General features: G+C 38.3%; 1 protein-coding gene across 5 annotated transcripts in view; it reads right to left on the bottom strand.

Moving 5' to 3' along the window:
• COL14A1 (collagen type XIV alpha 1 chain) overlaps positions 1-15,283 on the bottom strand; it is a 210,989-nt gene that overhangs the window by 75,227 nt on the left and 120,479 nt on the right. For all 5 annotated transcript variants that reach the window (XM_019459943.2, XM_019459946.2, XM_019459942.2 and 2 more), the window contains exons 29-34: positions 14,702-14,866; positions 14,079-14,117; positions 13,806-13,944; positions 9,704-9,846; positions 6,350-6,459; positions 4,124-4,282 (exon numbers count right to left, since the gene is read on the bottom strand). In XM_019459943.2, the coding sequence (XP_019315488.2) occupies positions 4,124-4,282; positions 6,350-6,459; positions 9,704-9,846; positions 13,806-13,944; positions 14,079-14,117; positions 14,702-14,866 (755 nt within the window). The remainder of the gene's footprint in view (positions 1-4,123; positions 4,283-6,349; positions 6,460-9,703; positions 9,847-13,805; positions 13,945-14,078; positions 14,118-14,701; positions 14,867-15,283) is intronic.

Genomic DNA, 15,283 nt, shown 5'->3' with positions numbered 1-15,283 from the left:
TCTGCCCCTCCCCCACTCACACTTGGTCTCTCTCTCTCTCTCTCTTTCAAAAATAAATACACATTAAAAAAATTAAAACACTTGTTTCTATACCATCATTGACTAGTCTACTGTTGATTCGCACATAAAAGCTTTAACTCAATAAATTATGTTATAAAAAAACTCCATAACATAACTTGTACTCGTGCTTATTTATATAGCAGAGGACTAAAGAAATGTCAATTGGATAGTTATATGTGTTAGATTTGGAAAGGGGGCAAGAAAGGCACAAAGAACATGATCACATGCCAGGAAGCTGAAAATATTTCTAGGATCATCTGGCAGCATTATAATTTTATCAGGTATCAAAAAAGATAGAAGAAACTTCTTAGGAGAGAGAACAGAAAGGAGAAGCACAGTTGTTAGGTTTCTTCCCACATGTGTTTTGACAGCTTAGTTAAGCCAGCTTCTTAGCTTAGTCCCACTAGGAACTATAAAATCTCACATTACTGAACACAAGCTGTTTTTATTACGAATGTGAGCAATTTTAATACAGTAGTTACTGTATCTCTAAATCCACTCATCTCTCTTCCACTCAACTTTGGTTTAAGAAGAATCTATTTTCTTTAAAGACTGAATATTATAGTTTTCCCATCATCTGGCATTTTTTGAATCACTGCTGAATTTGCTAGCGAATGCTGGCCTATAAACTACTCATCTCTCTTATATGACAATTACTCCACCTGGAATAATCCAATACTTGCACATTACATGTTCCCTTTTGCTGAGTACTGGGGTACAGATATCTATCAAAATTATGTTAGTAATTTGTGACTTCTAAGTTGAAAGCTGCATACTGAAACCTCTTTTTGCTTTGCACTGAAACAATGAAGTAATCACCCAAAAGAACAAGTGAGTTTCCGATCACATTCTTGAGATCTAATCTAATATTATCCATTTCAACGTAATCAAATTCTTTAATAAGTGGGCACACTGAAAATCTATTTAGTGATCCTTTGTAGACTTCCAGATTCTAACAAAAGCCACAACTTTTTCCTTGGGAGCCTTACAAAGAACTCTTTAATTATTGACTTCCATAAATTCCCCTTTGTCTGCTACTGGCTGGAAGTTACCACAGAGGGTGCTCTGTTTAATTGCTTTTCTTTCGTGCCCAAAAGTAAAGATTTATTGCCCATAGATTTAAAACCTACAGGCACGTTTGCTTTCAGAAATAAATTCTTTGATATATAATTGGTCATATACTTGGAGTACAATTATTACAGAGAGCTTAATTTGAAATGTAATTATTGTAATTATAATTATAAAACTGTAATTGTAAAATACAAATTAGAAGAAGGTAGGATATATATATAACTGGACTACCGTCAATGCCACATATGGAATACAATATATACGAAACAACATTTTAAGAAAAGACACGATACAATTCAAATAGATGACATTCTACTTAATGTCTCTCAAGTATGTCTTGAGAGCTTATTCCTTTGATCTGAATTTATTAGATACTGTGATGTGGGGTAGAAGGTGGTAGTTGTAAATGAAGACCATGGCATGGTATCTCTTTTAAGGGATTTATACTCTGGCTAGAGGGGCAAAATGTATATAAATAGAAGTGCAAGAACATAATAGATGGCTACAAATAATTGAGTGTTAAACAAGCACTAGAGGTTTAGAAAAGGTAAGGTGGAGGAGGTAATATTGACATTAATAATAACTACCACTCTTCATTGAATGGCACTATGTGTCAGGGATTTTATATGCATTATTTCTAAAATGAAAAAAAAAATAATAGTACTAAGTGACTTGGGTCCAGAATCTCAAACAGCTAGCATTGTTTCTCTTTCTTAAATTGCAGTCTATTCGTTCACCCATCCAAGCATCTATCTATAGACATCCATTTATCCCCACAAGATATCCTTAGTTTGCTAATTATGGAGACTTATAAATTCTGGAGTGTGCTATCAAAAGGTATCTTCTATGAAGCAGAAGATGGTGTGTTTCTTAATCAGTATGAAATACAAAACATTAAGAGTTGATAATTCCTCAATATAATGTAAACATTCTTGTTTTTATGGTAATAAAACCTGTATTTAGATTTAGCCAGCTGGACTCAGTTTAGATGTTCCCAATTTTGTTGGCAACATTGAAAGCATTATAACCAGGAGTCATTCAAACATATGCCTTCTTCTCTCCATTGGACCTGATCAGGGTGTCGACTTTGGCCAAGACAATGCCATATAGCTTCTTCAGTCTGTTTGATCTGGTGCTTGTTGGCCTTGATTTCCACAATGAACACAAGGGTGTTGTTGACTTTTATTTTCTTGATAGCTGACTTGGTGGTCAGGGGGAACTTGATGATGGCATATTGGTCAAGCCTGTTTCTCCTGGGGGCACTCTTTTGAGGATATTTGGGCTGCCTTTGGAGACAATGTCTTGGACCCTCAGAAGGTTAGGAAGTGCGTGTGTATGTGTGTGGATGTGTTTGTGGATGCCTTTCAGCACTGCTTTCTTGGCCCTCAAAGTCTTTGTTTTGACTTCGGCTTTGGGAGGAGCACAGGGCTTCCTTCTTCACTTTGGGCACTATCCTTGCAAAAGGTTATAATGTAAACATACTTTTTAAAAATTTATTTACTTAAATTCAAGTTAGTTAACATACAGTGTAGTAATGGTTTCAAGAGTAGAACCCAGTGATTCATCACTTACATATGACACCCAGTGCTCATCCCAACACTCCTTACTGCCCATCAATATGGAGGTTCCTCAAAAAATTAAAAATAGAATTACCCTATGACCCAACAATTGCACTAATGTAAGCATTCTTAAAAGTCCCTTACCATAACCGAAAATAAGAGAGCCTTCCATAGCTTTCATAGTCTCTCTTTCTGAACATCTAATCCACGCTTCTCCAAAGGAAAGTAGAAACAAAAGTATTTTTAAAGACACATCAACACTAATTGTTAAGCTAATCAGCACACATCTCTCAAGGTCTGAAAGCATTAAGGTTTCCCTATATACACAAAGATTTCCCTTGTATTGTTACAAAGAGAAATGCCACTAAATAGCGAAGTGTCCCGGAGGAAATCACTTGACCACTCTGAAACTGTTTTGAACAGAACTGCTTTGAAGGGTGGGGACACCTGCTCCTCCATGTCCTCTCTCCCCTTCAATTAGCATGAGACTGTTTTAATCTTATTTATTTATTTGACATACTAGAAGATTTCATTTGTATAAAGTGATCTTCAGCTTAGAAAGACTTTGAAAACCATCAAGGCATTCTCCAGTTCCATATTGCTGGCTAGTTCTACAAATCTAGAAAGCAGAAGACAATAAAATAATAGCGACTCATAATTAACTTGATTATTCTGTTACATAGAAATGTTCATTAAAATAGTTGGAATTGCTTCCAAGAATAAAATGCCTTCTAGGCTAATTGGTTCTAATTATAGAATGACTCAAATTAGAGAATGTAGCTAATTAGCTGTGAACACAAGGTGTAAAAACAAAAGCTTGTGTATACTATTCTTTTTTGTGGGTAGTGAAAGAAAGGAATGTGATTTCTTTGCCAATTGGAAGTCTCCTAGTCTTAAATTCTATGTTATATGATGAAAATATATTGTCTTAAAATGATTTGTTACTTAAATAACTTAATGATTAAAGGGTAAACTTCACATTACCAATAATAAAAATCTCATTTAAAAATGCCCAAATCTAACCCAAATGAGAAATTTACATAAATCTCCTGTGTATTATAGTCATATATTTTGTACGAATTTATATTTGCTTATTTAGAGGTCTGATTTACAGTTTCAATTCTCATTAACAAACCATTTATGCCATAAACCATTTGATGAATATTTTACCATATGCATTTTAAAATGCCTTTAGAAAACACACTAGTCTAATTCCTGGAACATTATCCTTATTACAATATAGCAGAGGTTTACTGCCAAGAACTTCGAATGTATATTTTCATTCATTTAAAGAGGCTGTTATCTATTTACCCAACCATCCATCTATCCATCCATCCATCCATCCATCCATCCATTCTCTTACCAAATTTCCCCCCTGGAAAACCCTTGTTTTCCCCCTATAATAGCACAGCTTCACTTGTTTATCCACTTACTGGTGCAGAATTTCCATTTGGTCCCCTTGATCTGACCATTCTTCCCAGGACTTCAACACCATCCAACGTGATATTAGCTGAGGCATTTATTGCCTTCTCAGCCACGTGCTTGCAGTCAATAACCACTTGGACCAGAGTCTTGCTGACAACAATGTGTATCTGGATAAAGGTAAAGATGTTTCAGGAGGTAAGAGGCAGGAAGAAATATCAACCAAACTTACATAACTGCATGATTCATCACTAAAAAGTAGGAAAGGGAAGGGAAGGAATTCTGGCACTATGCATTTTGCTACAAGAGAAAGGTTCTACTTTTACTACCACCATGACTGTCCCACATTCAGGTAGCACTTCTATCTTTATTTAATTAACATTTTCTTTCAAAATGACTTCAAAAGCGTTCCCAATCTAGTGTTTCTTTAAAGCAGCAATATCCTGGGGTGCCTGGGAGCCTGCTTCAGATTCTGTGTCTCCCTCTCTGTCTGCCTTTCCCCACTCATGCTCTGTTTCTCTCTCTCTCTCTCTCTCTCTCTCCCTCAGAAATAAAATAAACATAAAAAAATTTTAAAAACATGTTTGAAGCAGCAATATCCTGAAATGACAGGATGGGTGCACTAGTTATACCTTTTCTGAATGCACGTGGAAGTGAACATGAAAATATTAAAATAAAAAATGCTAACTGATTTACCAGCAAAAGTTATCTATGGTACCTTCCAGTTGTTCGCAAACCTCATTTTCATAATACTTATTTAATTTAAGATGAAGAGAGGAGATCTAGAATCTAAAGAGGAAGGAGGAATTCTTTCTGGTGACTCCAGGACCAAAAGAAATAAAGCCTTTTGGCTTAATGTGTGGCACAATTTTCTCAAAGTGAAATTTCTAGAATTTTCAGGTCTATAGTAATATATTCAGGAGTGTATACATTCTTTGTGAGGATTTGTAAAAATGTGTGTTATCTTTTTTATTTTTGAGAGAGAGAGAGAGAGCGAGCAGGGGAGGAACAGAGAGAGGGGGAGACACAGAATCCAAAGCAGCAGTCTCAGGAACCCCCGGCCATGTGGTTTTTAATACTCACGGATCTCACATGCTTTCATCTCCCTTATAATTTTTCTTGACCGCTTTGCAATAGACTCTGCTTAACCAAGAACGAATCATACCAAGAGGAATGTGGTGAGTAAATGACAATAAATCCAAAGAGATGCTAATGGAACTATTTTGAATCATGAACTAATAAATCTCTACCTGCATCTCATGTTTTTAAGATACTTTACTTCTGGTTGTACAGTTCTTTTAAACATAAACAGTTTTTTGTATGCAACTTTTTTTGTGCAAAGACGATTAAGAACGTTGGTATGCAGTTGTTCTTATGCAGCTATGGTAGTTGAAACTCCAAAAAGTAGCAAAGTTGTGTCAGTTAGGACTTGACCGTGATCTAGGTCAGGAGACAGAAGCCAAGAGGAAGACTGCTTGCAACATCCCTTCCTTCACTGAACACACAAGAAGGAGGGTCAAGAGGCAAGGCGTTTTGCAGCACCACCTCTAAACGCTGCTCTCCCTGTGGTCTTGGCAGACTGCATTCCTTCACAGCCCAGAGATCAGTGGGGTCATTTGCTAAGCACAAAGGAAACAGTAAATGTGGGATCTACTCTTGCAACCCCAAAACTAAGTGTTTCAGAGATACGAGGTGGTAAGGGGCAGAGTTCTATCACAAATACCAGGTAGAAATGAGAACTACAGTCAGTCAGGTTTTACAAAATTCTTCCTCACAATAACTTTTATAATGGTAGTGAGGGGTTATCTGCGTATGTGTAAAAATATCAGTACAAACTATCTTCACGTTTTAACATGATTTAGCTGACTGGGCTTTCATCTACACTGGTGGCTGGGTAGACCAGCAATCCTCTCCACATCACACATCATGTAGCAAATTAACAACTGTCCTCCTAGTAATACAGTACCCTGTAATTGTTCCTCCAAGTGTGGGCCTGGACCACTTTTTGGGTACCTGATAAAAATGCACAGCTTGGGGTCGCATCTTAGAACTACCAAACCAGAATAAGCCCACAGATAATTCTTACTCCAATGAAAATATGAGATCCAAAGCTCCGTGGGATTTTTTTTTTTACACTTCTCTGCTGCTTGGTCCACAACAAATAGAATAAAGAATATACGTCTGTGTTGCTTTGCACACAGCAAACAAAGAAAATATGTGTACAAAGCATTACTCACCTTGTGAAAGCTGCCATGGAAAATTTTCCTAATTTCAGGTCCTTCAAAAGTAACCGTTTGAAAATCCCCACTGTAGTCATAGTTGAAATATGTTAAGGTTTTACCACCATCTAATCAAAGAAAAATAAAGTTTAAAAAGTATTATAATGGGTAAATAATTTTTCTAAAATTCAAGTTGCCTGGGTGGCTCAGTCGGTTAAGCATCCTACTTTGGCTCAGGTCAAGATCTTGTGGTTGGTGGGTTCGAGCCCCACATCGGGCTCTGTGCTGACAGCTCGGAGCCTGGAGCCTGCTTCAGATTCTGTGTCTCCCTCTCTGCGACTCCCCCACTCACACTCTGTCTCTCTCTCAAAAATAAGTAATAAAATAAACACATAAAAATTTTTTTTAATTTTTTTACAAAAAATTCAAGACTGAAAATAATGCATCCTTTGTTTTGAGGCTATATTTAAAAATTTTTTTGTAACGCTTATTTATTTTTGAGAGAGAGAGAGAGAGAGAGAGAGACAGACAGAGCATGAGCAGGAGAGGAGGAGGAGAGAGAGAGGGAGATACAGAATCTGAAGCAGGCTCCAGGCTCTGAGCTGTCAGCACAGAGCCTGATGCAGGACTTGAACACATAAACTGTGAGATCACAACCTGAGCCCCGACGAAGGCACCCAGGCGTCCCTTAAGGCTGTGTTTAGAACAGAGAGATGAGTAAGTACGGAAATGATCTATAGTCCTTGGGTTGCCCCAGGCTTTCAGCTGGCCAGTTAGCCATGTGGGATGATGGTGAGGCTGGGCCCCCACATATACTCTTCCTCTGTACTTTCTTCCCTGTACTTTCATCCCCAACACCTTGCTCAGGGACGGTTGTCTGAAGCTGGGACTAGAGGCAGACAAAAAGGGAGAATAAAGCTAATCATATCTTAAGACCTAGAAACCAGACCCTTTGCTTTATTGACCCACTGGAGCAACCAGCTTTTCTAGGACATGCAATTTATACTGTTCCAGAAGAGGGATATTCCAGCATGCCTTTTACTATGAATAAACTAAATCCACAAACGAACGAAATCTTCCTAATCTTCAGGATTTCATGTTACAAGGAATATTATATCACAAAAAATAAAAAAAGGCATTTTTTTCACTAATTAATTCCTAGGTTACATGGTAATTATTGATTGTGATATCAAAGGAAACGAGCTAGTCTTAATCATTTTGAGAGATTTCTTGGTTTTTAAGTTTCATGTGCATAGGGAGCTTATTATTTATACCCCTTTAATCTACGGCTTTCCCTTAGTTTCAGTACGCATGCAAAATGCTTTCACAATATCATATTTGTCTGTGAGTTAGCACCTAACAATAGCCACCAAATTTTGGTTCCTAGCTTGATTGGAATCCTAAACTAAAAACGTCTTTAGAAAACTTAGTGACATTAACCGAAAACCTGATGATCCTCTTAAATGATCATCATGGGTGACATCCAAGAGCATATGATTGAGAAGCTTCTTTCACTGGCTCCCCTCAACTTTCTAACCTCCAAACAATGGGATGCCCCTGTCTTCAGACCTCTTCTCTTCCCACTCACTCTCTAGATGATCTCACACAGTATCATGGCTTATATGCCACACATATGCAACTTGCAAATTTATATCCCCATCCCAGAATTCTTCCCCAAATATGTTGCTGCAAATCTGGCATTTTTTTCTGGGATATGAAATAGGCACTGTGATATATATTTGGTCATTCAGATGAACAAATAAGTATTTCTCATATGTATTTGGTCTTGGTCCATGGTGCCTGGCTCACAGCTCCTAAAGCACTTGGAATTTTCTGTGATAAGAGCTACAAAGATGTCTTTTGTTACATTAATGAGGTAACTTTTGGAAAGCCCTTAGGCAACCTAAGGATGGAGGGCTGATTGCCAAGAGAACCAATCCTGTGATTACAGTTAGAACCTTCAATCCCACTTCTTCCCCCACCTCTTGGGAGTGGAGAGTTGCTAGAAATTGAGTTCAATTGCCAATGGCCAATGATTTAATAAATCACGCCTGTTTAATGAAACCTCATAAAAACCCAAACAACAGGGTTCAGAGAGCTTTTAGGTTGCTGACTACATGGAGACTAGGGAAAGTGGAATGCCTGGAGAGGGCATAGAACCTCTGTGCCTCTTCCCACATAGCTGGCCGTATGCATCTGTTTCACCTGGCTGTCCCTGAGCTATATCGTTTCATAACAAAGCAGTAATCTAGCAGGCAAAATGTTTCTCTGAGTTCCATGAGCCACTCTAGCAAATTAATCAAATCCGAGGACAAGCTCGTGGGATTGATTGATTGATTGATTTTCTTTGGGCAGGGGGCGGGGGGCGTGTTGCGGGAAAACTTCTGTTTGTAGCCAACCAGAAACACAGGCAACAGCCTGGCTTGCAACTGGAGTCTGAAAGAGGGGTGGCAGGATACAGTCTTATGGGACTGAACCGTTAACCTACGGAATCTGATGCTATGTCTGGGTTGACAGTACTAGAATTGAGCTGAATTCTCAGACATCCTGCTGGTATCTGAGAACTGTTTGATGTTGTGTGCAAAACTCTCCACCCTCCTGACACCCCTCCCACACACACACTGGAACTGGGTCAAGAAACCCCAAAAGAAGAATCTTCCACTTATCATATCCATGTACAAAAAATGATTCTGGTTTCTCCCCTCCCACTGGCCTTCCCCATTCCCCCACCATCAACTTTGCTCTTCCGAAAATCTTTACTATCTCAGTAATTGTCTCTCTCTCTCTACCTTGCCCACTACCGAATCCCAGAGCCTAGCGCTGGCACATAGTAGAAACTCAATGAATGTTTGTTGAAAGAATGAGTGGATCAGTGAATGAATCAACTGGCACATAATTTGTTGTCAGTATTTACTCAGGGTTTAAGATAAATGAGTTACTCTACAATATATAATTGACCCTTGAATAATGTGAGGGTTAGGGCCACCAACACCCCAAGTAGCAGAAAATCTACATGTAACTTTTGACTCCCCCAAACTTCACTACACATAGCCTACTGTTGGCCAGAAGCCTTACTTCTAACACAAACAGTCCATCAACACATATTCTGTATGTTCTAGGTATTATATATTGTATTCCTACAATAAAGGAAGCTAGAGAAAATAAAATGTTATGAAGAAAATTATAAGGAAGAGAAAACGTGCTTACAATATTGCGCTACATTTACCAAAAAATATCCTTGTGGAAGTGGACTCAGGCAGTTCAAACCCATGCTCTTCAAGGCCAATCGTACACAAAACAGGCAAGACAGCATGGTATGTTATACACACTACTCACACATGTGGGTGCAAATATGTAAATAGATACACTTACTATCCAAAATGACTCCAACCAATGGGTCAGAATTTTTATTTAAAATCTCCCAAAGAGCAAATGGCTCTTCTGGAGTGTCAGGAAGAATCCGGAATAGAAAACTCATTGTGTAGTCAGAGGGCAATCCTTCTGGATGCAAATACCTGAAAAATGGGGAAAAAAAAACCATTTATTGCATCCCTTTAAAAAAAGTTATTTATCTGATTATAAAAGCAAATACACTTAAAACATTTAGGAAAAACAGAAAAAAAAAAATAACAGATCACCATTAATCCCATGGAGGTGACCACTGTTTTGATGCGGTACATTTCCCTCCAGTTTTTAAAGAATGTCTGTAAGTATTTCTCCAATCTATATAATGCTACCCCTTCTTTCTTCTTAGCAGCAATTACTACACCGTTCGTATTTCCTTCAATTTTTTTTTTTTTAAAGTATGATGTTTAACGTCTGTACAATCTTTTCTTGTCTGGCTGTTCTGTAATTTATCTAACTGGTCACTTCTTATCAAACATTTAAGTCATTTCAAAAGTTTTGGTATTATAAATAATGTTTATGTACAGACTTTTTATTTATTTATTTTTCATTTTATTTAAGTCCAAGTTAGTTATCATATCATGTAATAATGGTTTCAGGAGTAGAATTCGGTGATTCATCACTTACATATAACACCTAGTGCTCATCTCCACTACAGTCGTTTTATAAAGACATTTGCATTTTCTACTGTAAGTTGTAGTTAGTTGCATTCTTGTCCATGCTTCGTGCTGGGATGTACCATTCCAGATCTACCTTCAAGAATTGAGAATATGTAACTCCTGCTTCTGGGAGTGATGTGTGTAGACAACTCTCGAATACCAACTTGCTTCTAAAACTGCCTCAGCAGAAGAAAAGCCTCCCCCAAAGTCATGCCAACTTTTTTTTTGGCAGCTGTTTCAATAGCTGGTGTTTGAGGGCATATGAAGACCAGAGCCTCTCATTCCAGTCGAGGTAGCTCCATTTTCAGAACTCCTGTATGTGGAACAACTGAGAGTCTCACTGATATTGCTTCATAGCTTCATTTCTCTCTTTTGTCTCATCTCACCTCTTTCTGTTCCCTTGCAGGAGAGTATACCCACGTCAACTTCCTTGCATCCTTGTCTCCACCTCTGGATCTGCCTCCAGGAAACCACACCTGCTACGCCAGCTTATCTCTCTCTAACAATTAAGTGGATCTCTTATATACTTTAAACTTTTTCCTTGAAGCAACAAATAGAGCCCTTTCCACATGTAGGAGCCCCATAACAGTGGATAAATTTGAGAATATGGGAATTGAGCATGAATTTGAAAATGAAAGTTTGATTTGAATAGATAAAAATGTTTCATTTCATTCATTTTGTTTATATATTAGTTCATTCATTCATCTAACATTTATTGTGTGCCTACTATGTGCCAGACATTGTAATAGGCACTTAAGCTATGTCAATGAATAAAACCAACAATGTTCCTCTCTTTGTAGAAACATTAAATTCCAGCAGCATGGATTAAACAGTGTATTAGAAGGCAAACATGCCATACAAAAAACAAAACAAGAACAATAGAGCTGTTTAATAGGGATTGGGAATGCTGGAATGTACTATTTTGCAATGTTAATTGAAGTCATCACTGCTGGTTTCACTTCAAAGATCATTGAGAAGGTTACATTTGAGCAAAGGTTCATTGAAAAGGTTATATCTGAAGAAAAACTCAAAGAAGACAAAGACATCCACCTACTACAAAGACACCAAAACGGAGTGTGCCTGATGTGTCTGGAGAATGGACTGAAGGAGACAGGTAAGAAGAGGAAGTAAAGTCAAAGAGGTGATAGGTACCCAGATAAGGTTGAGCCAGATGGGCCATTCAAGAGCTTTGACTCTTAATTCAAGGGGAATGGAGAATCAATTTCAGATTTTGGAATGGCATGATTTACATTTTAAAAGAATCACTCTGACTGCTTCCTGGGGAATAGACTCTGGGAAAGCAAAAGTAGGAGCAGGAAGCATTAAAAGCCTGCTTCAGTGATCTAGGGAAGAGATGACAGTGCCTCATATGGGGTGAAGGCAATGGAGGTGATGAGAAGGCACAGACAACAGGATTCCTCAGTAGAATGGATATAGAGCATGAGAGCAAGTGTCAAATATTTTGCATGACAAACTAATTAGATGTAGTTGCCATTAAGATGAAAAAGGTAATAAGTGAAGCTGGTTCTGGAGTGAGGGTCAGGGATGTGGTCTTGAACATGCAAAGTTTGAAATGCCCATTTAGATATCCAAGCAAGATGTCTAGTACACCATTACACACACAGGTCTAAATTGGGGAAATAGGTCTAGACTGGAAATACAAATTTAGGAGTCATTGGCATATAAACAATGCTGAATACTATTCAAAAGATCATCAGGGTATAGACAGGGAAAACAAGGATCCAGGCCTAATCCCTCCAACATGAAGAAGTGGAGGCAAGAAGAGGCAGCACTGAAATGGAACAGCCAGTAATGTAGACAGAAACTCAAGAGTGTGTGTCCCAGAAGTCCAATGAGGAGAGTGAAACCTGGAGGAGGAAGTGAGAAATTGTCAAATGCTGGTGACAGGTGGAGTGAGATGAGGGCTGGGAGCCATTGAATGGATTTAGCAACTGGACGGCATTGCCCACTGGATGAGCCATTTCAGTGGGGCAGAGGATCTTCCCTTTGACAATTCTCATTTTTGGCTAGGCTTCCAGGAAGAACTTTTCAAATATCCATTTTAATATTCATTCCTAGGGGCTCCTGGGTGGTTCAGTCGGTTGAGCGTCCGACTTCGGCTCAGGTCATGATCTCACGGTTCGTGAGTTCAAGCCCCGCATCGGGCCCTGGGCTGACGGCTCAGAGCCTGGAGCCTGCTTCAGATTCTGGGTCTCCCTCTCTCTCTGCCCCTCCCCCACTTGTGCTCCGTTTCTCTCTGTCTCTCAAAAATAAATAAATGTAAAAACAAATCTAATATTCATTCCTAGACTACGTAAAAAAAGAAAACAAAAAAACGAAAACCACATATATTCTATATAGGTCAAAGGCATTTATAACAATTTTCTAGAAAATGAAGCTATACTTTTAACAGTAAATAGTTTAAATTACTAATAGAGACCTCATTTCAAATATTATTCCCCCAAATGAAGCACAACACAATAACTTGGATACTACTGTAATAGGCTAGAATTTAATAAATAATATTTTGAAGAAGATGGAAAAGCAACTTGTGGATAAATTGGATAGATGAGTTTAATACTCTAATACGTTCTCTCCCATTTTTTCATGCACACGCATGCACTACATCAAAATCTGGACTTTGAAAATGTTTCACATTACAATACCGAAGGCATTTGGAGACAAAAACAAATGTTGATTTGGAATGTAAAATATCCAACATCTTGAGAGATGATTCCTTGAACCAGGAATTCCCAACCTGCAATCTCAAGTACCCCCAGAGTTTGCAGAATTGCTATAAATGGGCAAGAATCCGTAGGTGCATCACAAACTGTAAAGTGAGTAGATAATGTGATTTTTACATAATCCCGACACTACTTTTCAACTATATGGAGTTGCTGTTGTGATCTCTCAAAGATTAAAAATCAGCTGAATTCACGGCACTGGCATGAAATGGTTCAGGGTGTGGGCCCTGGGGCCTGATTGCCAAGTGCAAATCCCAGTATTTTCAGTAAACAAACCATGTGATCTCATTCAAGTCTTTTAGCTTCTTTGTGCTTCAGTTTTATTATTTGCAGAATTGAGACAATAACTGAATCTAATCCATAGAAATGTTTGGAGCTTTGAGTGAGTTAATATACATAATCACTTAGAATGATGCCTGGTATACAGCAGCTCTAGGTAAGTGTAAGCTATCTATATACATTTCCTCAGACTAACAGATATTAAAATTCAACCAGGATTATGCATGAGTCTGAGGTTCCTAAACAAAGCAATCTGAACATCACCTGTTTTTATCATCATGGAAAATCCTACTGGGAACTATTATAGCGTATTTCAAGTTGACACAATTTTCACTTTGAGCTATAGTAACAAATGATTGGCTTTAACATCTTGCAATGGAAACGTACTTGGTTGGCTGGGAAACCAAGGCATCTTTATGAATTCGGTAACAGGGATACACATTGAAGGTACCAGGCTCCATAGAAACCCCTTCCACAGATGAAAAATCCTTTTCAACCAAACCAAACATTTCCATCATCTTAAATCCTAAAAAGAGAGAGAAAGAAAGAAAAACACAGGCATTTAAGGATCTTAAATTTCAAAATCAGTCTATGAAAAAATTCTGGACCCCAAATGAGAGCTAATGTATTTGCTTTTGGAAAAATTGTGATAATGCATACCTGCAAGATCAATGCCATCCTTGAACACCAGTGGGCAGGCTAGGAAATGAAACAAACAATATAAAACACTAATTTAGATATTTTCCAAACATATTCTTTCCCCATCCTCAGAACAGGAAGCTAACATAATCTTTGCGGAAGTCAACTGTGAAGGGAATCCAAACCAGATGTGGCTATGGTTTTCTGTGGATTCCTAAAGACTGAAATGCTCTCGCTTGGCCCATTACAACCAAAAGGACAAGGCTTCCTTCTCCTCTCACGCGTCTATTAAAATCTATGGTGGTCTCTTGAGAGCACGTGTTGGGAGAAGTCTCACTTCTAACGTGCTACCCTGATGAGCAGTCTTAATACATTTGAAACCATTTGCTGCAGCTTTTAAGCAGGGCTGTTTTTAGGCACAGACTCTCCCCTCATTAGGAAAAGTCTTTACCTAAAACCCGAAAACAGGGAGAGGGGAGGTTTACTTCCCAATGCTCAAAACCACAAAACTTCATGTCCGCATAATAAACAGCTTGCGAGTCAATACCCTTTCCTTGGATCTAGACAGGACTCATGATTTAACCGGTATTAAATATTTCAACCATTAAGCAACATGAGTGAAGTACAAATTCCAAAGAACTAACTTGCTGATGCGGTTTCACAGACAAAAGTAATCAACTCATCTTCAATTTTCTTAAAGGCGTCAAAGTCATCCACGAAGAAGACATGCCGTGAGCTGGGCTTGCTGCCAATGCTAACCAGCTCTGAGTAATCCGCATCGGCCACACCAACAGCAAAGATGCTGTAGCCTGGGGAAGGGGAAGGGATTTCGATTACTTCAAACTGTACAAGATACAAATAATGCAATATAAGACACGTTCCAATATTTAAAATGTGCTTATGAAGGAGGGCGGGTGGGGGGTGGAAAAGTCATTTTCCACAGTCCACCAGAATTCTGCATGCACATATTTCACTACATGATGATGACTCCATCATCCCTGAGGCGGTTTTCCATCTTAAAGAAACCCAGGGTGGTCAATGCCCCAATTAGTGCTTGAGACGATATCGTTGCCATTGGAGGAACATCTTTATTCTACATATATATAATAATTATTTTAAGATTTATGGGATGAAATGGAGTTGAAACAGAGAAACTTTATCTTAGTTTTCTTTTTTCCATGTAAAAGCCCAGATATTAATAGGTTTAGCAGCCTGAAATGGGTCAT

This window comes from Panthera pardus, unplaced genomic scaffold, assembly GCF_024362965.1.
Source record: "Panthera pardus isolate Hobbes unplaced genomic scaffold, ASM2436296v1 HiC_scaffold_7, whole genome shotgun sequence".
NCBI classification, from domain to species: Eukaryota; Metazoa; Chordata; class Mammalia; order Carnivora; family Felidae; genus Panthera; species Panthera pardus.
This window is presented reverse-complemented; position numbering and strand designations above follow the sequence as displayed.